General features: G+C 42.4%; 2 protein-coding genes across 3 annotated transcripts; one reads left to right on the forward strand and one right to left on the reverse strand.

Annotated features, from left to right (window-relative positions):
• Window positions 1-261: 261 nt before the first annotated feature.
• On the reverse strand, window positions 262-4,271 carry LOC139548074 (glia maturation factor gamma-like). Its single transcript, XM_071357395.1, has 8 exons — window positions 4,199-4,271; window positions 2,002-2,119; window positions 1,403-1,499; window positions 1,226-1,275; window positions 1,057-1,108; window positions 852-932; window positions 564-637; window positions 262-411 (listed from the first exon to the last, which is right to left on the reverse strand). Exons 2-8 carry the CDS (start codon window positions 2,002-2,004, stop codon window positions 340-342), a joined length of 429 nt encoding a protein of 142 aa, XP_071213496.1. The 5' UTR covers window positions 2,005-2,119; window positions 4,199-4,271; the 3' UTR covers window positions 262-339.
• Window positions 3,153-25,428, forward strand: LOC139548072 (protein Smaug homolog 2-like). 2 transcript variants are annotated; one of them, XM_071357391.1, is made up of 13 exons: window positions 3,153-3,908; window positions 9,841-10,316; window positions 10,493-10,969; window positions 11,239-11,469; window positions 12,953-13,083; window positions 13,389-13,475; window positions 13,774-14,053; window positions 19,411-19,496; window positions 19,805-19,920; window positions 20,100-20,298; window positions 20,747-20,873; window positions 21,617-21,700; window positions 21,925-25,428. In XM_071357391.1, the coding sequence occupies exons 2-13, from the start codon at window positions 10,121-10,123 to the stop codon at window positions 21,951-21,953; spliced, it is 2,043 nt and encodes a 680-aa protein (XP_071213492.1). In that variant the 5' UTR covers window positions 3,153-3,908; window positions 9,841-10,120; the 3' UTR covers window positions 21,954-25,428. The 2 variants fall into 2 exon arrangements, with proteins under 2 accessions (XP_071213492.1, XP_071213493.1); XM_071357392.1 differs by having other exon boundaries at window positions 12,953-13,062.
• Window positions 25,429-25,563: the final 135 nt, after the last annotated feature.

Here is a 25,563-nt window from a genome sequence, read left to right on the forward strand (position 1 = left end):
TTATGCCTGTATGTTTCTTATACTGCTAACAGTTACCCTCTCCAAAGTCCCCTGTTTTTAGATGAACATGTATTCCTGGAAACATTTTCCTTCTGACATAGTAATAATGTAGCCTGGTCCTAGATCTGTTTGGCCTATTAGCAACTCTTTGTCACTCATTGGCATGACAATTCCACGAGGAGTTAAGAGAGCAGAAACTGGCAACCAGGCTAGTAGTAATGGTTTGAGTATAACTAAGGAATAAGAATGCAATAACATAAGTGACAATAAAAGCAATTTATTGCAAACTGGTAATGAAGATCATGTTGCACTTTTGCCAACATGAACACACGTGTCTGTTCAGCGAAAGAAAGACAGTTTGTTTATCAGCCACTCTTCAGACAAGTCATCTATGTTTCGTGTCTCAAAAACCTATTGAGAATAAAGGGGTAGGAGGATCAGGCTTAACATGCTTATTTTCTGAACATTTTCTATTATAACTTCTCTATTTTGTGAGTTTAGGGTTGGGCTTATGTTCAGATCATTATTATCAGTCAATACTCGAAACGGACAATAGTCCTGACCTTTGTGAGCTCTGCTGCGGAGACTAGTTGGTTCTTGCTTCCTGCGTACATCATTTGCTGCTCAGGCTTGCACCCTGTTGAGATGAGGAGGGTGCATAAGCTACAGATGTCTGTCCACTGAACCTTTTTGATCTCCATATGGTAAACACTGATTGAATCTCATTTCTACTTTCAATTATCAACCCTTACTACCTTCAAAAAGTTATTTTGTGCAAAGGGATGTTGCAGTACAGTAATGCTAATCCTTCACTCAATTGGCTGTTCACTGAATTAGGGTGGTTTACTCACCAACTGGACTTGAGAATATGAAACACAGCGGGTAGGACACCCTGCCATCTGTATGGGCGTATTTGTAGCTGTAAACAATGAATGTACACTATATTGTCAAGGAGATCCAATCACTGGTCAATGATGCAACTGTAACACTGGCAGTTCTGGTGAATATGAGGTTAACAGATTTCTGCTGTATCATTCTGACATGTTATAAAAGGATATCTTGGCTGCCGTTCGGGAAGTTCGTTCCTCAGGTCATCCAGGGAGATGTCCTGAAATGTGAGAGCATGTTTTGAGTTTAACTGGTATTGATACAGGTGTGGATGGATTTGAGTAATTATTAACTCAGTATGGGATATTCAACATCTCAGGTAGACATTGTGACTTGCCTCATACTCTTCCTCCAGGATCACAAGCTGTTTTGCCATGTCAATTTTCACTGAGGAAATAGGATAAGTATTCTATATTGAGTCTTTAACATGTGTTTTTCTGTTTCTGGGTTTATTATGTTTTTTTTTAATTAGGTGAAACATGACAATTGGAACACGCTTTCGATTAAGTCTTACTCAAGATGGCTGCATTGTTGGTCTCTTTTCGAAATCTGAACTTCTTCAGTTTTTCTTTCAGACTCTCATCCACCTCGCACACAACCAGAGAGCTTGACTAGAATGTAAATGTGAAACAAGTTCATCAACCGTGGGAAGTTTTGACACATTGTAATTGTATATGTTGGTCATATTGCTACTGTCAGGCTACATCATTGAAAGTTCTGTCATATTTCACTCAGTGAGAGAGAGAGAGAGAGAGAGAGAGAGAGAGAGAGAGAGAGAGAGAATAGGGACAGGGGAGAGAGAAAGAGGGAGGGAACCAGAGAAAGAGGTTTTTGAGCAACTTGTTTTGAGATCTGAAGTGCAAGATTCCATGAACACATAGCTCATAACAAAATCTTTAAGTGACATATTGAGGCCAGGAAGTGCTTTTGTTGCATCATGGAACGACACAGCTTCCTGTGTCAAGATGGTATGGGGGGAAGGGAGGGAAGTAGCAAAAATACATTTACGGCAGCCTAAAAACCTTTACAACATAAACTAGGACATCACCGTCCATGCCGAAATACATTTTCCAGGTAAAGTGCAATATCGTAAAAATAAACGGTCTCCCATACCATTCTAGAAGAGGTCTTGTTTTGGTTTCTTGTCTGCAAAGATATTGTCTTCTTGTTGAGGTAGTTACTCTTCTGCCAACTGCTTGTGACAGGATGCTGTCTTACACTCAAGATCCTCCTTTTATGTAGTAGCACATACAGTAGGGGAGGGCAGACATGTACACATATGAGCATCCCCAGTACCCCCTCCCCGCACTGTGTTAGATCTAGCCTTCTTGTTAGGGATATCGTTAGTTCTATCTGCAATCCTTTGTCGCTGTATCCGACAGCAAATCGTGCCTTTTTAATAATACAATGTTGTATACAGGGCGGCAGGTAGCCTAGTGGTTAGAGCGTTGGGCTTGTAATCAAGTTGTTAGATCAAATCCCTTAGCTGACAAGGTAAAAGTCTGTCGTTTTTCCCCTGAACAAGGCAGTTAACCCACTGTTCCTAGGCCATCACTGTAAATAAAAATGTGTTCTTAACTGACTTGCCTAGTTAAATAAAGGTTAAATAAAAAATAACCAGAATACTTAGTGTTGCAACAAGATAAAATAACAAAGTGATATTCTCTTTTCACATTTGTTTAATGGGTGCAGTCAGAGAAAGCTGAGCATTCTTTGATATTGTGATTAGTTCTACATTAGTGTTTTCAGCCTTTATTTCAAGAAACGGCAAATTTGCCAAGTTTCTTGTCTGTGTCTTTTGTCATGTCTATCTTCATTCCTCAAACGTTAATCTAACAGATCAAATGCAATCAATCCAAATATGTTTGAGACCAAGGAGTTGAATTTGAATGAACAGGGTGCTTGGTTTGACAGCAGCTGTGCATCATATCAAAGAGGAAGAGAAGAAGCGAGAGGGATAATGGGCCCAAAATCTCTCTTCTCCCGCAGGTGGTGTTTTTGTATGTGGTCATGAGGGTGTTGAATTTGGGCAACAAACATTGCATGGTTTATTTGCTACGTGTGGCTTATTTGATCAAATATAAGTTTCGTAATGCTTAGGTTGTTACAACTGTACTGATATAAGTAGGACACGTGATATGCCGGCAACTTTGAGAAAAAACACTTTATGTCGGAGTTGTGGCTGTTGTTCACACGCGTCTGCCCTCTCATTGGCTAGAATCGTCCCACCTGATCTTGCCTCCTCCCGACTGCCTTCCATTTTTTAAGACATTTATTTTCATTGTTAGAGTGGCCACTTGAGTATCTGGTCAATATAATGGATACTCTGTGATCATATCGATCAACTTCAGTTTAGTAGTGGTGTGGGTGTTTGCGTTTAATCCACTAGATGGGGTACTTTTCTCTTTGTTTACCCCGCCCAAACGCCATTACGTTGGTCTCCGACGTTGCGTCAACTCTGAATCGAAGTTGGCTAGCTAGAGTGAGCCAAGCGTACTTTCCCTATTCTCTGTGTTCAAATAAACATGTTGTACATAGCTAGACTGTTTTAAATGTTATCTTTGAAATAATCAGAAAATCATTATTTTCAAAGCAACCAACGACAACTGTTGGATCGAAATCTTCGTCTCATCCAGCGTTTATAAATGAAGCAATAGCTGCCTGCTACGTTAGCTAGCTAACAAGTGACAATTTACAAAGAAGGTAAACAAACCAACCGCTAGAGGTTGGAGAGTGGGATGTGGATATAATGTATGTAATCTGACGTGTTTTTTGCTAAATGGACCATGGAGGACCTTTGCCACGCGAGGACTCAAATGTCGTTTAACGAGATGAAAAATAGAGAGACATTCCAACAGCAACGTCGCTACTGAAAAACAGTAACGTTACCATTCCTGAATCCCTCATCAATTTACACGGTGAAGGCCTGATGCTAGTTTTTAGCTAGCTAACTGCCCCCTAGCCCATCAAATCCACCCTGGCAACAGCCGTTCCCTGGAAACGTCACCGTTGTCACACAGGTTTGTTTTTACGTTTTCTGACCAACTAGCTTAGCTAACTACATGTATGACCTGGTCAAACGTAGCTAGCAAGCTAACTTGCATAGGTAAGGCTGCGAGTTAACGTTAGCTAGCTACGTTTGACATAGTTACGGGCAAACTTGCTACGTCTACCAACAAACTAGCTAACGTAGATGAGTAACGTTAGCTCTGTAGATAGGCCCTTGTTTCTGGACTGTCTTACGCGAACGTTAGCCTAGTTAGAATAACATACCCCTCCTATTTGTTAGCTAGTTACTACTAATACATACCATCCTGTCCAGAATTTAGCTACTAACGTTACGTTCTGTTTTTTAGAACTTGGACAAATATCTATCTGGCTGGTCTCAGAGCGTTTCGTATTATTCTGTACGTAAATCAGAGACACTCCATTTAGTATGATATGTCACGTTTTGTATGGTATGTATTAATTTGTGGATGTCCAACACCTATTTCGTATGATACGTTACGAATTACAATTCGTATATATACGTTACGAATTTGCAAAAACGTACAATATGTTATGAATTCTGGTTAGGTGGCTAACGTTAGCTAGGGGTTAGGGTTAAGTTTAGGAGTTAGGTTAAAGGGTTAAGGTTAGGGGAAGGGTTAGCTAAAGTAGCTAAAAATAATTTTTTTGAAAAGTGACTTAGTTGTCCGAGAATAAATTCCAACGCGCAACCTTTGGGTTGCTAGACGTTCTCGTTATACGACCACCACCCTACTTTCGTTTTTACCATAAGTTAACATCTGTGTTGTGTAACCATACCAAACATAACATATTATGCTAGTTTGAGTGCCCAGATTTACATTTACTATGTTACGTCTAGCCTATGAGACCAGGCTGGTTCTATTTATGTAAATGAAACATAACAACTAGGCATTGCAAGTTCTATACCCACAACTCAGGTGGTCATTGCAATACTGGGAGGGTTGGATGACTGTTTCAGATTTGATTGATCATGTCATGGCCTATTGGCAACCTGTGACACCATTACTTTACCCTGTAACAAGGTGTATTGCAAGTCATCACATAGTATTTATTGTTCTAAGAATACATGACAGCCATGTAGATTGCATGGAGATAATGTAGTCTTTGTTTTTTGCTTCAAGTCAAACAAACTCATGCATTGACTGGGCAGTTAGGCCTAGATGTTGGCTGTATCAAACATTCACAGATGTTGGCTGAATGGTCAATAGAAATGTGCATGCATACTGCATGGAAGTAATCTGTGTTGATGATGCTGGCAATAATGTGCTCTACTTTCACTGCACCATGAAGCTGATTATCCTGCATTATGATTAGCTGGCCTAAATATTAGCGTGTTGTACAGAGACCATTTTTACTCTGGCAATTCCACCGTAACAGAGTGACACTAGCTAGGTTTCCATCCAATTGGCAAAAGTTTCATGTGAATATTCTAAAATGAGCATTAAAACTATATGCACATTTTACCAGAGATGTTTCCATCAAATTGACTTGTTGCAGATTAAAAGCAGTACGTGATGAGGTAGTGCACATAATTTTACCACAAAAGGTATTTTTTTTTCATGTAAGGAATAAAAAATACAAGATAAATGGGTTTCCATCATATTTTCAACTCTACTGATTATTTTCCTCACAAATTTGTTATGCTTTATATAGCATGTGCCCACTCTGGTATTGGCACGTGCACTCTAGCTAATAGCGCCTTCGGCGAGCTGTTGGCTAGAGCACACGTGTAGCCTAGATTAGGGATGGGCAACTGGTGCGCATGGCCCCCCTGTTTGTCGGCCTGCAGACCAATAATAAAAATACAATTTAAAAAAAAGTTAGTTACTCAGTCGGGGTCTCAAATTTCTGTTGGAAGAATAATATAATGCACAAGGTGCAATTTAGAAATTTGGTTGTGCGTCAGCAGTCACTCAATTAGCCCGCCGATGTCAACAAAATGTTTGTAGATTGGTAAATTAGTCTAGCGGCTAGCTATCTAAACTTGTAGTAAGCGTTGTCGAAATACCGACCGGGGTAGGGCCCATTAGTTATCATATTAAAAACAGCAAACATTTGCCTCCACCTTATGGCAACATGTTTAGAATTGCAGTGAGTTAGTTGTACAACTGCACATTTTTCTCTCTGCCCTAAGACAAAATAAGTAGAATTGCATGACACGAGTTATAAGTTATAAAATTGCTAAACCTTCTTTGTGCCCCATGGCAAAATGTGTAGGATTGCAACAAACGTGCTTTAAAATGGCATCTTTTTCTCTATGCCCCATGGAAAAATGTACAGAATTGCAGGAAATGTACTTTTCAACTTCTTTCTTTTTTTATCTTCACTGTCACGAGAGGGCCGCAATTTCTTTTGATGAAGAACCGTGCATATGCAAAATTTGTTAACATAATGACTGTTTGTGCCGTCATTCTATTCTTCAAGTAAATGTGTTTTAGTAAAATTTTCTGTTGAAATTGTTAACAGATGGTTTGTTTTACTTTGCAATCATTGTTTTTTGTTTGACATACATTTTAAAGTGAACAGTAGCTAGGCTTCCATCCAATTTGTGACAGATTTTCATGCAAATATTATAAATTATGCATAAAAATATGCACTTTTTCCCACCAGTTTGTTTCCATCAAAACTGACTTGTGGATGAAAGGCTGTGCGTGATGACTTAGTGTACATGAACACTTTTGTGCAAAAATTCTCATGTACTGAATTTAAAAAAAACAACATACATTTAATGTTTTTCCATTGCATTTTACACTCTATCAATGGTTTATTTTAAGTAATAATAATTTTAAAAAGTTTGTCACACAAGCAAACTGTAACGATAAATGGCAAATTTGCCCAAACTTGTTTCCGTGCATGCTTTCTTAACAACAGTTTGCTGATAAATTGAACTGGTTAGGTTATATTATGAGAGGGGAATGAGCAAGATCATTCTTATTTGTTAATTGGTAGCTAAGCGCCGATCATTATTTCACAGCATACACTACCGGTCAAAAGTTTTAGAACACCTACTCATTCAAGGGGTTTTCTTTATTTTTAGTATTTTCTACATTGTAGAAAAATAGTGAAGACATCAAAACTATGAAATCATGTAGTACGCAAAAAGGTTTTAAACAAATCAAAATATGTTTGAGATTCTTCAAATAGCCACACTTTGCCTTGATGACAGCTTTGCACACTCTTGGCATTCTCTCAACCAGCTTCACCTGGAATGCTTTTCCAACAGGGTTCCCACATATGCTGAGCACTTGTTGGCTGCTTTTCCTTCACTCTGCGTTCCGACTCATCCCAAACCATCTCAATTTGGTTGAGGTCGGAGGATTGTTGAGGCCAGATCATCTGATGCAACACTCAATCACTCTCCTTCTCGGTAAAATAGCTCTTACCCAGCCTGGAGGTGTGTTGGGTCAATGTTCTGTTGAAAAACAAATGATAGTCCCACTAACCCCAAATCAGCTGGGATGGCGTATCGCTGCAGAATGCTGTGGTAGCCGTGCCGGTTAAGTGTGCCTTGAATTCGAAATTAATCACAGACAGTGTCACGAGCAAAGCACCCCCACACCATAACACCACCTCCATGCTTTATGGTGGGAAATACACATGCAGAGATTATCCGTTCACCCACATGCGTCTTAGAAAGACACGGTAGTTGGAACCAAAATTCTCCAATTTGAACAAATTTCCACCGGTCTAATGTTCATTGCTCGTGTTTCTTGGCCCAAGCAAGTCTCTTCTTATTATTGGTGTCCTTTAGTAGTGGTTTCTTTGCAGTAATTTGACCATGAAGGCCTGATTCACACAGTCTTCTCTGAACAATTGATGTTGAGATGCGTCTGTTACTTGAACTCTGTGAAGCATTTATTTGGGCTGAAGTTTCTGAGGCTGGCATCTCTAATGAACTTATCCTCTGCAGCAGAGTTAACCCTGGGTCTTCCATTCCTATGGTGGTCTTCATGAGAGCCAGTTTCATCATAGCGCTTGATGGTTTTTGCGATTGCATTTGAAGAAACTTTCAAAGTTCATGAAATTTTACAGATTGACTAACCTTCATGTCTTAAAGTAATGATGGAATGTCATTTCTCTTTGCTTATTTGAGCTGTACTTGCCATAATATGGACTTGGTATTTTACCAAATAGGGCTATCTTCTGTATACCACCCCTACCTTGTCACAACACAACTGATTGGCTCAAATGCATTAAGAAAGAAAGAAATTCCACAAATTAACTTTGAACAAGGCACACCTGTTAATTGAAATGCATTCCAGGTGACCACCTCATGAGGCTGGTTGAGAGAATGCCAAGAGTGTGCAAAGCTGTCATCAAGGCAAAGGGTGGCTACTTTAAAGTATCTCAAATATAAAATATAATTTGATTTAACACTTTTTTTTGGTTACTACATGATTCCATATGTGTTATTTCATAGTTTTGATGTCTTCACTGTTATTGTATAATGTAGAAAATAGTAAAAATAAAGAAAAACCCTTGAATGAGTAGTTCTAAAACTTTGGACCGGTAGTGTACAAATGAAGACCCTCAATATTTATTGAAAAGGAGCGTCAAGCTCACCACCGTGCACTTTCACCACCCTGTTAAGTTCATTATAACTTATTGCATCTTATAGCCTAATTAACTGAATGCTTTTTTAAGTAGTAGTGGGAAGACCACACAACATAGCATCGTGTGACTGCAAATATACCTCGACATGGTTGTTTAATCAACATATGCGCAATAAATCGTTTCCACCGCAATTTGTCCCATCATTAATTTTACTGACACAGAAAGATCCTACCCATGCCGAACAAACATTCTGTCAACATTTCTGAAACTGGATGGAAACGTGGTTAGTGTCAGATTTCGTGATTGGCCCCTGTTGTAAGTTTGTTTGTCTCACATTATGGTTATTATATTGGAGCCACACTATATTGAAATAACCACAAAAAATGTGTTTTGTAGAATGCCCTGACTTAAGCCTGTGGTCTGTGGTAGTCATGCCACCATGTTGATATTGGTTAGTTCAATTTATTGCATGAACATCATTTCTGGTATTGGGATTTCATCGTCATGATCAGGGTTCAGTACTAGCATCAAATTCCTAGTTAAATTATACTGAACAAAAATAGAAACGCAACATGCAACTTCTAAGATTTTACTGAGTTACAGTTCATATGAGGAAATCAGTTCATTGAAATACAATTACTAGGCTCTAATCTATGGATTTCACATGACTGCCAATTTAGCTGGGCATCTGTTGGTCACAGATACCTTTAAAAAAAAACAAATGGGCATCAGGATCTCATTACTGTATTCTTTTAGCATTATGTTCATTGTCTGTAGCTAATGCCAGCCCATACCATAACCCCACCACCACGAGGCACTCTGTTCACAATGTTGACATCAGCAAACCGCTTGCCCACAAGACACCATACATGTGGTCTGCAGGTTTGAGGCTGGTTGGACGTACTGCCAAATTCTCTAAAACAACGTTGGAGGCGGCTTATGGTAGAGAAATTAACATTCAATTCTCTGGCACCAACAGCGCTGGTAGACATTCCTGCAGTCCGCATGTCAATCAACTTGAGACATCTGTGGCATTGTGTTGTGACAACTGCACATTTTTAGTGGCCTTTCATTCTCCCCAGCACAAGGTGCACCTGTGTAATGATCATGCTGTTTAATCAGCTTCTTGATATGCCACACCTGTCAGGTGGGTGGATTATGTTGGCAAAGGACAAATGCTCACTAACAGGAATGTAAACAAATTTGTGCACAAATTTGTGCACAATCTGAGAGAAATACTCTTTTTGTGAGTATGAACAATTTCTGGGATCTTTTATTTCAGCTCATGAAACATGGGACCAACATTTTACATGTTTATATTTTTGTTCAGTGTATCTTAAGTAGTTTTCCTTTCCGTTGATTTGTTAGGATTTGGATGATGCTGATACTGATGCACCTGAGAGAGAACCCTCCTGTCTAAGACACAACCAGCTGGATTTAAAACACCCTCTCCCAGCCCTCCCCTCAGCACCCCCATCTCCTGCACCTGAACCATGTGAGGGCCCCTCGCTCTACTTTGAGGGGATCCCAGGACTGTTGTGTAAAAGCAGCCGTTGAGCGGGGCCAGAGTGAACCTGTGTGCGAGCAAGCAGTCTTCCCCCTAACCCCCACCCACATATTCCCGCCCCCTTCCCGTTGGGAACGCGCCATGATGTTCCGAGACCAGGTGGGCATCCTGACGGACTGGTTCAAGGGCTGGAACGAGTGTGAGCAGACGGTGGCGCTGTTGTCCCTGCTGAAGAGAGCATCTCGTACCCAGGCCCGCTTCCTGCACATCTGCCTGGAGCACTGGCTGGCAGACTGCACTGAGATCCACATCCTGGAGGCTGAGGCCAACAATGCAGGTAGCTAATAACTGCAGATTTCTGAAGAACACATTTGAAACCCTATTGGATTAGTCATATTGTATTACCGGTACACCCTATCTTATGGTGTAAAAACCATGTAACAGATAGACCTACAACCTGTAAAAATGTATTTTACTTGTAAACAATTGCCCCTCTGTCCTTCATCTCTCCAGACATTGTGAGCCAGTGGCACCTGGAGCCCATGGAAAAGGCGGTGTCCCTGCTGCTGTCCCACCTGCCCCTGCTGCAGCCCCGCAACAGCGAGGCCAAGTGTGAGTACATGAAGCTGCTGCAGAAGGTGCTGAGTTACACCATCGAGAGCAGTCTGTTTGTGGAAGAGAGCAGACAGCTGCTGTCCTATGCCCTCATCCACCCGGCCACCACCCTGGACGACCGCACCTCGCTGGCCATGTGGCTCAACCACCTGGAGGAGCACCTCTCCAGCGGCTACCCAGCGCCCTCCCGGCCCCCCTCTGGCCCCTACCACCCCCGCCAGGGCTCAGATGAGTGGCCGGGCTCCGCAGAGGTCCTGGACCCTGGCCATGGCTGGCTGGACAAGCCCCCCTCCTCTAGCTCCTCCCCTGCAGGGCAGAACGGACACATGTCATTCCAGGGTGGGATGCCCTCGCCCATCAACAGCAACAACGCAGGTCAGTGGCTCACATCTCCTACCAAGACAGACTGAGGGAGAGCAAGGACGTGTTGTTGCAGGGAATAGGAATATGCTAAACATAACCGAGATACAATACAACCTTTTCTTCATGTGGTTATGTAATCATGCTATTCATCAACTATTTAGTCTGTGATCTTTGTACTGATTGTCACATCTAAAGTCTCTCTGTTTAGGCCTAGCCTTCATTAAAGGGATGGTTTACTGTGATTGTCTCTAACATCCTGACCCTACTGTGTCCCCTGCCAGGCATGGGTCAGATGGACCAGCCCAGTCCTCTGAAGAGGTCCTCGTCCCTAATCCCCTCCAGTACCCAGGTCTGTGGCGCAGATTGGCTGAACCAGGACGACCTGGGTGGGCGACAGGCCTTTGACCACGCCCCCCTGTCCCCCCAGAGTAGTGTGGCATCCTCAGGCAGCGAGCAGACTGAGGACCAGGGCTCCAGAAACACCTTCCAGGAGGATGGCAGTGGTATGAAAGGTCAGGAGGTCAACCATAATACGCCAGGGATTCAAAGCCAACAACAGGCCAGGGTTGGTCACATTGTTGTTGGTATTTCACTCTGGCAAAAGCCATGACATGCCAACGGCGACTGCACTTGGCGATGGTTGAATTGCCCAGTCAGTGGGATGTTATTTTTTTTGTCTCCCCTCGTGTTTCAGTTTTTTTTGTTTGCGTGTGCTCCAGATGTCCATGAAAATTAAGTAGGACAGCGTTCTCCAACTAATAGATCTGAAGTGTTTATTTTGACATGCACTGCACGGATACGTCAAGCATTCCAGAGCAGTATCTATTTAAGTGATAATACCTGAGAAGCCGGTGTTTGGAGGATATATTGGCACAGGTGTTGTTAGTCTCCAAACACCGGCTTCGAGGGCATTATCACTTTTATACAACGTGTTACCAACATATTCAAATTATGACTGACATATTTTCATGAAAAACATTATTTTGATTAATTTATTCATAATTTTTCATCCTTCCACAATATATAGTCCCGACACAAATCTATGGTTGCTGAAGACGCGACCCAGTCATTCAGTCTTTTTGTTCTGTATCAATGGACGCGACCCAGTCGTTTGTTCTAAATGTTCCATTGCCATACTGGCTGGCAACGTACTTATCCCTTGCTTGCTAGCTATCCAACTATGGCTAACGTAGTCAGCCAGAATAACTGCAAAGTATTTGCATTTGTTTAAGCTGTTTAATAGTGACATTTATTTGGATACATCCATAACAATGAGCTAATGAGGCGCAATTTCGCCTGGCATAGAAAATGTGCTCATTCGTCAGGACACTGTTGTTCAGAGGAGCTAGCCAACAACACAGCTACAGTAACACAATCACTTCAAACGGAAGCTGGAAAGACTGCAAATTAGCTGCGTTTTGTTTTACCTTTTTTCAATTGACCTTTTTTTGTATATATCCATAAAAATGATGCCAGCTAATTCATAATTTCGACTGGCTGAGAAACTCTGCCTGCCTGTCTGTCTCGTCGACTCCCGACTCGTTCATTACTATGGGACAACAGGAGATTCAATTTGAATATTGAAACAATGTTGCAAATGTCGGAGAGACCGACAGACAGCAAGGTTTATACAAATCTCCGCTGTGGAAAACTACATGTTAGTCTTAAAGAAATGTGAGATAAGGTCTTGATGCTTTTTATAGTGGAGATCAAGTTTCTAAGTTGCTTGGCTGGGCTGATGACACAGTGGATTAGTCAGGTGGAACAGAGTAAATAGGCATTTTTATGTCATAGATTTTAGCCGGTGGCGACTTGTGGAATAGACACCGTCTGGAATGCGGTTTTAACCAATCAGCATTCAGGATTAGACCCACCTGTTGTATAATATTAGTTAGCGTTCTATCCTTCTCATTGTTCATGGACTAGAGTTACAAGGACTCAGCAGGAGAAGAATAACAACTTCTGAGCATGTTGTTTTTCTACTTTCTGTTTCAGATGTGCCCATGTGGCTGAAGAGCCTCCGTCTTCATAAGTACGCAGCACTTTTCTCCCAGATGACTTATGAGGAGATGATGATTCTGACAGAGCACCACCTGGAGTCACAGGTTTGTCATCGTTTGTCACAGGTTGGTCAGCTTCTCTCGTTAGTCCTCTCTTTCCCCTGCCCTCCTCATCAGTGTTGAATAGATACGGCCAGCTTTTTGTCCAGCATAGTGATACCTCAATGAGCCATGAAATTAATCATCGCTGCACCCTACAGTTATACACAGCATCCCCAGCACAGATAAACGTCTTTGCTCTGCTCCGTAGCTTTAATGATCAGATGGTAATCAGAAGTGTTGTTTAGTAACTGGATATCTGTATGTCCATGTTTCTGTGAGCAATGATTCCTCCTTTTGTTAACTCTTCGCCGTCTTCCGTCTTCTTCCAGAATGTGACCAAAGGTGCGCGGCACAAGATAGCCCTGAGTGTCCAGAAGCTACGAGAGAGGCCAAGCGTTCTCAAGTCTTTAGAGAAGGTAAATCACATGCTGTCATCACTATTATTTTAAAAGCATTTCAGATTCATTTTTATCTCATGATAGGCATGCTGTTCTGAACAACTTAACTGTTAGTTTCCATTTGGATCCCTGTGGCTTATATGGAGAAATCCAATTAAATGTCAATGAACATATCCACAATAATAACCAATATTTTAGATATGATACGACTCACATTTTCTTTCAATTAAAAGTTAACCAGCAAGTTCCGCGAAAATTTCCTGTCACACTTCAAGACCGCTTTGCTAATAAGATAATGCTATGATTGATCCAACAGGATATATTGGAGGGGGGCAACCTGCGTAACGCCCTACAGGAACTACAGCAGATTATCATCACCCCTATCAAGGTCTACAGCTACAGCCCTCCCAGTGTTTCCCACAGAGATATGGAGGGGAGTGGATCCCCCTCAGACCACACCAACCTTGGGGAGGACAAGGACCTGGCCCAGGAGGGCTTCCAGCACCACCACACCCCTCCCTGCGACGGAGAGTCCTCAGCCACACCCATCTCAGACGGCGACATTGCTGGCCAGTTCACGCGTGTCATGGGTAAAGGTAAGAGAGGACAAGGCTTTTACAGGGCTGAGTACGTGTACATGTACAGTCGTGGCCAAAAGTTTAGAGAATGACACAAATATTAATTTCCACAACGTTTGCTGCTTCAGTGTCTTTAGATATTTTCGTCAGATGTTACTATGGATACTGAAGTATAATTACAAGCATTTCGTAAGTGTCAAAGGCTTTTATTGACAATTACATGAAGTTGATGCAAAGAGTCAATATTTACAGTGTTGACCCTTCTTTTTCAAGACCTCTGCATTCCGCCCTGGCATGCTGTCAATTAACTTCTGGGCCACATCCTGACTGATGGCAGCCCATTCTTGCATAATCAATGCTGGGAGTTTGTCAGAATTTGTGGGGTTTTGTTTTTCCACCTGCCTCTTGAGGATTGAGCACAAGTTCTCAATGGGATTAAGGTCTGGGGAGTTTCCTGGCCATGGACCCAAAATATCGATGTTTTGTTCCCCGAGCCACTTAGTTATCACTTTTGCCTTATGGCAAGGTGCTCCATCGTGCTGGAAAAGGCATTGTTCGTCCCCAAACTGTTCCTGGATGGTTGGGAGAAGTTGCTCTCGGAGGATGTGTTGGTACCATTCTTTATTCATGGCTGTGTTCTTAGGCAAAATTGTGAGTGAGCCCACTCCCTTGGCTGAGAAGCAACCCCACACATGAATGGTCTCAGGATGCTTTACTGTTGGCATGACACAGGACTGATAGTAGCGCTCACCTTGTCTTCTCCGGACAAGCTTTTTTCCGGATGCCCCGAACAATCGGAAAGGAGATTCATCAGAGAAAATGACTTTACCCCAGTCCTCAGCAGTCCAATCCCTGTACCTTTTGCATAATATCAGTCTGTCCCTGGTGTTTTTCCTGGAGATACGTGGCTTCTTTGCTGCCCTTCTTGACACCAGGCCATCCTCCAAAAGTCTTCGCCTCACTGTGCGTGCAGATGCACTCACACCTGCCTGCTGCCACTCCTGAGCAAGCTCTGTACTGGTGGTGCCCCGATCCCGCAGCTGAATCAACTTTAGGAGACGGTCCTGGTGCTTGCTGGACTTTCTTGGGCGCCCTGAAGCCGTCTTCACAACAATTGAACCGCTCTCCTTGAAGTTCTTGATGATCCGATAAATAGTTGTTTTAGGTGCAATCTTACTGGCAGCAATATCCTTGCCTGTGAAGCCCTTTTTGTTCAAAGCAATGATGACGGCACGTGTTTCCTTGCAGGTAACCATGGTTGACAGAGGAAGAACAGTGATTCCAAGCACCACCCTCCTTTTTGAAGCTTCCAGTCTGTTATTCGAACCCAATCAGCATGACAGAGTGATCTCCAGCCTTGTCCTCGTCAACACCCACACCTATGTTAACGAGAGAATCACTGACATGATGTCAGCTGGTCCTTTTGTGGCAGGGCTGAAATGCAGTGGAAATGTTTTTTGGGGATTCAGTTCATTTGCATGACAAAGAGGGACTTTGCAATTACAGTGATCCCTCGCCACTTCGCGGTTCACTTATCGCGGATTCGCTATTTCGCGGATTTTCATAATGCATTTTTTTTTTTTTTTTGGTGCATTGTGCTCTGCATTCTGATTCGCTAAAAACTCACTCCCGCTTCTTGTATCAAAACATGCTACGAATTGTGCTATCATTTTGTCGTCTCGTGCAGTTATGTGTACGTACATAAAACAGCTTGGCAAATTTACATTAAGTTGGCCAAATTATCTTGTAATTTCGAACATCTCCTAAACCCATAATGTCGACGAAACGGCCTACACGTGAGTCACTGTATTTGTATACATGTAATAGTTGCTAATTGTAAAAAAAAAAAAAAGTTTTCTATTTCGCGGATTTCACTTATCGCGGGTCATTTTCGGAACGTAACCCCCGCGATAAACGAGGGATTACTGTAATTGCAATTCATCTGATCACTCTTCATAACATTCTGGCGTATATGCAAATTGCCATCATACAAACTGAGGCAGCAGACCTTGTGAAAATTTATATTTGTGTCATTCTCAACTTTTCCCACGACTGTACAGTGCATTCAGAAAGTATTCAGACACCTTGACTGTTCGACATTTTGTTACGTTACATCCATATTCTAAAATTGATTAAATAAAAATGTTCCTCATCAATCTACACACAATACCCCAAAGCGAAAATAGTTTTTTATAAGTTTTAGCAAATGTATAAAAAAAAACATATACCTTATTTATATAAGTATCCAGACCCTTTGTTATGAGAGTCGAAATTGAGCTCAGGTGCATCCTGTTGCCATTGATCATCCTTGATGTTTCTACAGCTTGATTGCAGTCGACCTATGGTAAATTTAATTGATTGAACATGATTTGGAAAGGCACACACCTGTCTATATAAGGTCCCACAGTTGAGAGTGCATGTCAGAGCAAAAACTAAGCCATGAGGTTGAAGGAATTGTCCATAGAGCTCTGAGACAGGATTGTTTTGAGGCACAGATCTGAAGAAGGGTTCCAAAAAATGTCTGCAGCATTGAAGGTCCCCAAGAACACATTGGCTTCCATCATTCTTAAATGGAAGAAGTGTAGAACAACCAAGACTCTTCCTAGAGCTGGCAGCCTGGCCAAACTGAGCAATCGGGGGAGAAGGGCCTTGGTCAGGGAGGTGACCAAGAACCCGATGGTCAGTTTGACAGAGCTCCTCTGTTGAGATGGGAGAACTTTCCAAAAGGACAACCATCTCTGCACCACTCCACCAATCAGGCCTTTATGGTTGAGTGGCCAGACGGAAGCCACTCCTCAGTAAAAGGCACATGACAGCCCGCTTTGAGTTTGCCAAAAGGCACCTACAGGACTCTGACCATGAGAAACAAGATACTCTGGTCTGATGAAACCAAGATTGAACTCTTTGTCCTGAATGCCACGTGTCACATCTGGAGGAAACCAGGCACCATCCCTATGGTGAAGCATGGTGGTGGCAGCATCATGCTGTGGCAATGTTTTTCTGTGGCAGGGACTGGGATACTAGTCAGGATTGAGGGGAAAAATGAACGGAGCAAAGTACAGAGATCCTTGATGAAAACCTGATCCAGAGCGCTCAAGACCTCAGACTGGGGCGAAGGTTCACCTTCCAACAGGACAACAACCCTAAGCACACAGCCAAGACAACGCAGGAGTGGCTTCGGGACAAGTCTCTGAATGTCCTTGAGTGGCCCAGCCAGAACCCGGACTTGTACCCGATCGAACATCTCTGGAGAGACCTGAAAATAGCTTTGCAGCAACGCTTCCCGTCCAACCTGACAGAGCTTGAGAGGATCTCCAGAGAAGAATGGAAGAAACTCCCCAAATACAGGTGTGCCAAGCTTGTAGCGTCATACCCAAGAAGACTCGAGGCTGTAATCGCTGCCAAAGGTGCTTCAACAAAGTACTGAGGAAAGGGTCTGACTACTTACAGTTGAAGTCGGAAGTTTACATACACCTTGGCCAAATACATTTAAACTCAGTTTTCACAATTCCTGTCATTTAATCCTAGTAAAAATTCCCTGTCTTAGGTCAGCTAGGATCACCACATTATTTTAAGAATGTGAAATGTCAGAATAATAGTAGAGAATGATTTATTTCAGCTTTTATTTTTTTCATCACATTCCCAGTGGGTCAGAAGTTTACATACACTCAATTAGTATTTGGTAGCATTGCCTTTAAATTGTTTACTTCGATCAGATGTTTCGGGTAGCTTTCCACAAGCTTCCCACAATAAGTTGGGTGAATTTTGGCCCATTCCTCCTGACAGAGCTGGTGTAACTGAGTCAGGTTTGTAGGCCTCCTTGCTCACAAGCGCTTTTTCAGTTCTGCCCACAAATCTTCTATAGGATTGAGTTCAGGGCTTTGTGATGGCCACCCCTATACCTTGACTTTGTTGTCCTTAAGCCATTTTGCCATCATTTTGTGAGTATTCTTGGGATCATTGTCCATTTGGAAGAACAATTTGCGACCAAGCTTTAACTTCCTGAGTCATGTCTTGAGGTGTTTCTTCAATAAATCCACATAATTTTCTTTCCTCATGATGCCATCTATTTTGTGATGTGTACCAGTCCCTCCTGCAGCAAAGCACCCCCACAACATGATGCTGCAACCCCCGTGCTTCACGGTTGGGAGGGTATTCCTCGGCTTGCAAGTCCCCCTTTTTCCTCCAAACATAACGATGGTCATTATGACCAAACAGTTCTATTTTTGTTTCATCAGACCAGAGGACATTACTCCAAAAAGTACAATCTTCATCCCCATGTGCAGTTTCAAACCGTAGTCTGGCTTTTTTATGGCGGTTTTGGAGCAGTGGCTTCTTCCTTGCTGAGCAGCCTTTCATCTTATGTCGATATAGGACCCGTTTTACTGTGGATATAGATAATTTTGTACCGGTTCCCTCCAGCATTGTCACAAGGTCTCTTGCTGTTGTTCTGGGATTGATTTGCACTTTTCGCACCACAGTACGTTCATCTCTAGGAGACAGAAGGCGTCTCCTTCCTGAGCGGTGTGACGGCTGCGTGATGCCATGGTGTTTATACTTGCGCACTATTGTTTGTACAGATGAACATGGTACCTTCAGGCGTTTGGAAATTGCTCCCAAGGATGAACCAGACTTGTTTTTTCTGAGGTCTTGGCTGATTTCTTTTGATTTTCCCATGATGTCAAGCAAAGAGGCACTGAGTTTGAAGGTAGGCCTTGAAATCATCCACAGGTTCACCTCCAATTGACTCAAATTATGTCAATTAGCTTATCAGAAGCTTCTAAAGCCATGACATCCTTTTCTGGAATTTTCCAAGCTGTTTAAAGGCACAGTCAACTTAGTGTATTTAAACTTCTAACCCCCTGGAATTGTGATACAGTGAAATAATTTGTCTGTAAACAATTGTTTGAAAAATGACTTGTCATGCACAAAGTAGATGTCCTAACCGACTTGCCAAAACTATAGTTCGTTAACAATAAATTTGTGGAGTGGTTGAAAAACAAGTTTTATTGACTCTAACCTAAGTGTATGTAAACTTCCTACTTCAACTATATGTAAAGGTAATATATATAATATCACAATTTTGCAAAAATTTCTAAACCTGTTTTTGCTCTGTCATTATGGGGTATTTTGTTTAGATTGAGGGGGGGAAAAACATGTAAGCCATTTTAGAATAAGGCTGTAACGTAACAAAATGTGGAAAAAGTCAAGGAGTCTGAATACTTTCCGAATGCACTGTATATCGTGCATTTGGACAATTGTTGCTCTTGGTTGATGTGTGCTGGTGTGTTTTGTTTGGATTGAGTTTTGGAGTGTTTGTGTGTGTTGGTGTTGTGTAGCATTGTGTGAACCTCCTGTCTGTCCATGTGTTGCAGTATGCACTCAGCTACTGGTGTCCAGGCCGGACGAAGAGAATATCAGCTGTTACCTGCAGCTCATTGAGAAATGTCTGACACATGAGGTGAGACCGCGCAAAACCACATCTATAAAATAAATACATTTAAACTTTTTCACATTCAGCCAGCTGGTGGTTTAAAATGTGACAAGGCTGCATAATGCTCCTCTCAACGGTATGTTGTAAAGATAACTTTCACTGCACTAAGAAAGTAATGGAATGGGTTTTTTGTTTTGTTTTTTGCTGCTATGTGCTCTCTCTACTGCTCACTCTCTCTTACCTCTCCCTCTTTTACCTCTCTCTCTCTCACTCACCATCTCTCACCCTCTCTCTCACTATCTCTCTGTCTCTTACCATTTTCTCTTGTCTCTCAGGCTTTCACAGAGACTCAGAGGAAGAGGCTGGTCTCCTGGAAGCAGCAGGTTCTCAAGCTGCTCCGCTTGTTCCCAAGGAAAGCCATGCTGGACATGCCTGTGTACCGACAGAAAGGGTAAGACCACTGAACTTCTCATTTTGATCGATCACTCTCCTGTCATGGCAGCTGAGTTTTTGTGCCATGCTCTCTCTGCTACTTTAGTATGCAGTTTGTCCAGGTTCTCTCTCTCTGCCTCCTCTAGCTGGATTTCCCCCAGGGCTCTGTCTGACGACTGTTCTCTCTGCCTCCTCTAGCTGGGCATATGGTTCCAACTCCCTCCCCACAGCAGGCTCTGTGAGTGCTGGGGGTCTGGCACGTAGGGGGCAGAGGGCATTCCAGATGCCCCCTCGTCTCCCTGCCGGGCGCATGGGGCTCCTGAGTCCAGGTGGCATCGGGGTTGCCTCCCCACGCCACACCCTCACCAGCCCCACACTGCCAGGCCAGGGCAGACAGGTCAGTCATAGGATGGGATCATATGTCATATAGCCTGTTGGCATGGGATACACCCACTGAAGTTCATTTATAGGAAAGTCAGATTCGTTCACAATAAATTATTTTCTAAGAAGTCTTTTTCATTGAGGGTTACAGCTAGTTAGCCAACATTAGATTTAACATTATTCTATTGATCTACACATTATTATACCCACAGGGTGATGAACTATCCTTAGACAACATTTGTTTTGACAGATTAACAAGTGCAACCACAGAAAGTGCTGACAGGTTAATCAATGCAATACCCAGGGCAACACATGGGTTAGGCACTGCATTTTGATATGCATTGGTTCATTATCATAGCTGGAAGAGTCTCTTTGTAGTCATCGTGCTGGGAAGACTAACACGGTGTAGAACATATAGGATGAGTGGTATGTTTGTGATGAGAGATGTTCTGTTGTCCCTGTAGAACCTGTGGTTTGCCAACCCTGGGGGCAGCAACAGCATGCCAAGCCAGAGTCGCAGCTCCGTGCAACGGACCCACTCACTCCCTGTCCACACCTCCCCGCAAACCATGCTCCTGTTCCAGCAGCAAGGTAGGATCCTAGCACCCCCTTCCCCCAAACATTACCCCAACCTCTTCTAAACATCATATACACTGTCTTACACATACCATCCACACCTTGCTCCAATCTCTATTCCCACTGTCTTTTTACACATACCATCCACACCTTGCTCCAATCTCTATTCCCACTGTCTTTTTACACATACCATCCACACCTTGCTCCAATCTCTATTCCCACTGTCTTTTTACACATACCATCCACACCTTGCTCCAATCTCTATTCCCACTGTCCTTATACACATACCATCCACACCTTGCTCCAATCTCTATTCCCACTGTCCTTATACACATACCATCCACACCTTGCTTCAATCTCTATTCCCACTGTCTTTTTACACATACCATCCACACCTTGCTTCAATCTCTATTCCCACTGTCTTTTTACACATACCATCCACACCTTGCTTCAATCTCTATTCCCACTGTCTTTTTACACATGTATGTCTCACTACAACCTTCATTCACATTTCCTTTTATATCCCAGCGATATCTCCTTCCAAACCCAATCATACATGGTCTTTATGCATTTCACCCACATAGCCGTCTAAACCCAATTTTACGGCAGCTTACACATCCCACACACATCGCCCTACAAACCACATTCACACGGCTCCATATCTAATGCATCTGTCAGTTTTTTAAAGTGTGATTTATGGTCCAGATATAGTACACACACAAGCGGGATAACTGAGTGACCTGTGTCTCGTCTCCCAGAATGCCAAGTTCCAGGTGCAGACCTGGAGATCAACCCCACGCTGGAGTCACTGTGCCTCAGTATGACAGAGCATGCCTTAGGAGGTGAGTCAAAACACACGCCTTGCACTCCCACATCCAACTTCTTGGAAGTGTTAGGACACTGATATTTAAAACCACATTTAGGTTAACTGGAATTTTCTGACGTTGTTGAATAGTTTAATTTGTATTTGGCAGAGAGTGAAATAAATTTACGATATGAAATCAAGATGAAAAAATAATAAATGTTGTATTTATTATAAATTTCTTCCCAATCCTTCTTCCTGTAGATGGAATTGACCGAACATCAACAATTTGAAAATAAAAGCAGTGAAAAGAAGAAACCAAACCGACACTTCACTTCAACTGAGGCCTGTTCAGTTTCTCTTGCCCAGCACAAAAATATATGCTTAAAAAACAAAGCAAAATGGTCACTACAAAACGACAACTGTATATGTTCTCTGATATTTTTCTACTTTATTATACTTAACTAAGTTTATTATAAATGGAATACAGATGACTATTATATTACAGGAGGGAGAAGAGGTTACTTGTGCAACATGCTCAATGTCTTCTGCAGGACTGTGACATTAAAATGAGCAGAATGAGGCTCAGATTGTTGAGATTTGAGAGGAAAATGGAGGATTGGTGCTGTCTTAAGGGTGTTCTATCTTACATGTTTCTCCCCTTTTCCTCCCAGAAACACGCAGAGCCACGCCTCTCACCCCCAGATACTGTAACTGTACCGCCAGGGTCTCCCAACCAGGAGTAAGGCACTTGGCCTCCCACACACTCTGTGGAATTGGGAACTAGAACAGCGATTAATCACACACGACCAGCCTGTAGCGCTGTTCTGATCCTAAAACACAACTACAGCTGTCTACACAACCACCCTACCCAGCTACAGCCAGAGCTAGTTAGGCCCTATACGTAGAGACACCCAACACCCTGGCTCATTCCCCTCACGTACCCAGCATGGGTTTACCCCCAACATGGGTATTACCGGCTCTGACACCTCTCCACTTCTACTAGGCCAAAGAGAAGGGCTCTCTGTGAATCCCTATGCTAGAATGATTTTTGGAGTGGCCAATGTGACAGTATGCATGGTAATTGTTAAAAGAATGGCGGTTTGAAGGTAACGTGTCGGCTGGAACTTGCATTGATATTTTGTTCCCTACTACAAAAATGATGATGAATCTCATTTGCAAGTTAAGCGCCGAGGCAAACCCCACAGGGTTGAATAAGGGCTGATGAGGTTTGTTCTGTGGGGCCTGAGTGAGAAATTGCATTGGTAAAGAAAATGGAAAAAACAATTCCAAGAGGGGAGCTGTTGGTTCATCTGTTTTCAAGTAGTTACCTCACTATGTTATGCTTTGTGAGGAACCTTAATGAATTCCGTTTCTACCCTGAGGTCCCATTTATGATTGGCTCTGAAAAATGCAAAGGAAGCGCTGTCTCTGCCTCTCAGAATGAACCAGTACCCACCTCCTCACCCTGCCCTCTACTCAACATGGCCAGTGTAGAGATTTGATGAATCATATTTTTTAAGTAGCCAGAATAGATTCTACCCTACGCTTACTTACAGTTTAAGATTACAGATTAAGACATCGCGGAGACGGCGTGAGCTATGGATCGGAGAACGTACCTCAATCCAGGGATGAGAAATGCGTTTGTAGAATATTGAACAACTGATAGTTTTTAAGTAAACTGCCGTTTTCACCCTCAGTAGCCACAACAGCCATTATGGACTGGCATGTCGCGTTGAACAACAATGGAGCTGATTGGCTGACACTGCCATTCCAAAATGGCTGCTGTGGCTTCTGCTACTTACCACGAGGACGAAACTAGCAGTCGTTCAATATTCTCGGTGTAACAGTTGGGATAATGGGACAATTCGGTGTACAACGCATTTCTCACCCCTGGATTGAGGTACGTTTTCCGAGCAACATCTCACACCGACTCCGCAGTGTCTTAATCTAAACAGGAAGCCTGTCTGACCCCAGTGCAGCTGTAAGAAAGCGTAGGGTGGGAATCTATTCTGGCTAACTTTTTAAGGTGCTTGAAATATGTCCTGTTTGGATCTCTTTGTGTTCCAATTGTAAAACCCTAACATTTATTTAGTGGTATCAGTGTTGAATCAGAAACTCCTATACAACCTCTGTCTTTGAATGTGGCAGAGCGGAGGTGCATGTATGTATATGGTCTTAACGTTTGGATCACCGTTTGGTTGCATCACGAGGCAGGGATATCCATTCGCATTTTATTTCTGCAGAGCCATGGCTGGTCTGTTTCTTTAGTAAACATGGTTATTTACAAGCTTGACTTTTCAACTTTTTTTTACTACTCTCCCTTAATATTAATAACTTGTCCATTTTTCCTATAATTGCATGTTTTCCCCCACACTTATTGAACGATTGTTGTAGATATTGAGAGAGGGCAGTGTTGCACAGTCACAGTAGTGCTCAATGTCTACAAATCCTCCAGAGAGCAGAGATGATGGGACTGGAGTTCAATGTTGATACCTCCTAATAGCACTGTTTACCTCCCTCTGGGAGTGCCCATTTCATGTTCTGTGATGTGTAATGATGGGTCTGAAAATGACTGTTGGCACTTCCGTGCTCATTAATATACTGTCTCTTCAATATGTAAGGCCTAAAGCGCGTAGCTAAGCCTTCTAACACGTGAGCTAGCTGGGTAGAGAATGACAGATGCCTTTTACCACCTCAGCTGCTTATCTACTTGCTGTAATCATCATTCTCACTAGACTAGATACTGTCTATTGAGTGAGACCTGTATGAGGGTATGTTGTTGTACCCTCTGCTCTGTGCTCCTGAAGTTTTTGAGTGACAAGAGAAGACTGACATTGCCTGGCCTTGTGTGTTTGAACTGTCAGATGCAGCAGGCTGATAGACCGTTGATATCACCTGAAATGCAGTGACAGCTTCCTCTCTCTCTCTCTGATTGGCTATTGAGCCAGAGTAGTGTCCTAGTTGTCATGGTTTTCCTCTGAGCTGGCTCTTGGATAGATCTGACTTTATGAATAGATTCATGCTCACTAAGAGAGTCGAATGGTTTAAAAAATGTTCACAAATTTCAGATTCAGATAGGCAACTAATGATCTCAATCTAAGCTATTAAACTGATAATACATTCATACTAGCATGACATGTAATATGGCTCAGGTTGTAATTTCTCTCAATGCATACAATGGCACCTGAAGTAAGTCATGTAGGAGGTAGCCAGTCAACTTGTAGAAAAGGCTTAGTTCTTTAGGCCAGGCTAAATTGAGTCTGTTCATGCCAGGGGTTTGGGATGCAGAGAGGGATGAAATGGCCAATCTGAGCCATAATATGTGAGTTTGAGTCTAGCCTAACACTAACAACTGGCCAAGGAATATGTTTACCCCATGTTTACATTCCAGTGAAATGGGTTAGAAAGTGCACTTCATGAGTCTGGCTTTATTTTCACATGCCAAGCAGAATTATGAGGTACATAGCCAGCCTGTCATACATGAGACTCCTTCTCTCCAGTGGTCTTTCAGATGTGGTCAATGTCCCTGCCTGGCATAATAAATAAGCAGTACGTTGTAGGCTTTTTTTTGCGTCTCTGTCTTGTACAATTTATATTTAATTCTGACTCTCCCAAAAAAATTCTAATGTTTTATGAATGAACATTTTGCATCCCATGCTTACACACTCTACTTTTTTACTGTCACACATTGTTTGAATAATCTGAAATACAGCATTGATCAGATAGACAGTCCAAATAAAGGAGTTACATTGTTTTGCTACGTGACTCATGTTTGTGGTATCAGTGTTTTCTTTTATTCACAGTTGTGTGTGTATATATATTACACATACAGTTGAAGTTTACATACACTTAGGTCAGAGTCATTAAAATTCATTTTTCAACCACTCCACAAATTTCTTA

This window comes from Salvelinus alpinus, chromosome 21 (assembly GCF_045679555.1).
Source record: "Salvelinus alpinus chromosome 21, SLU_Salpinus.1, whole genome shotgun sequence".
NCBI lineage: Eukaryota > Metazoa > Chordata > Actinopteri > Salmoniformes > Salmonidae > Salvelinus > Salvelinus alpinus.

Coding starts and splice junctions, on each gene's coding strand:
- LOC139548074 (XM_071357395.1), bottom strand. Junction 1,276..1,402: donor CAACAATGCAGCCATCTTGA/GTAAGACTTAAT, acceptor CTATTTCCTCAG/TGAAAATTGACATGGCAAAA. Junction 1,109..1,225: donor TCCTGGAGGAAGAGTATGAG/GCAAGTCACAAT, acceptor CTCACATTTCAG/GACATCTCCCTGGATGACCT.
- LOC139548072 (XM_071357391.1), top strand. CDS start 10,121: ATGATGTTCCGAGACCAGGTGGGCATCCTGACGGACTGGTTCAAGGGC. Junction 14,054..19,410: donor CACGCGTGTCATGGGTAAAG/GTAAGAGAGGAC, acceptor CATGTGTTGCAG/TATGCACTCAGCTACTGGTG. Junction 21,701..21,924: donor GACAGAGCATGCCTTAGGAG/GTGAGTCAAAAC, acceptor TTCTTCCTGTAG/ATGGAATTGACCGAACATCA.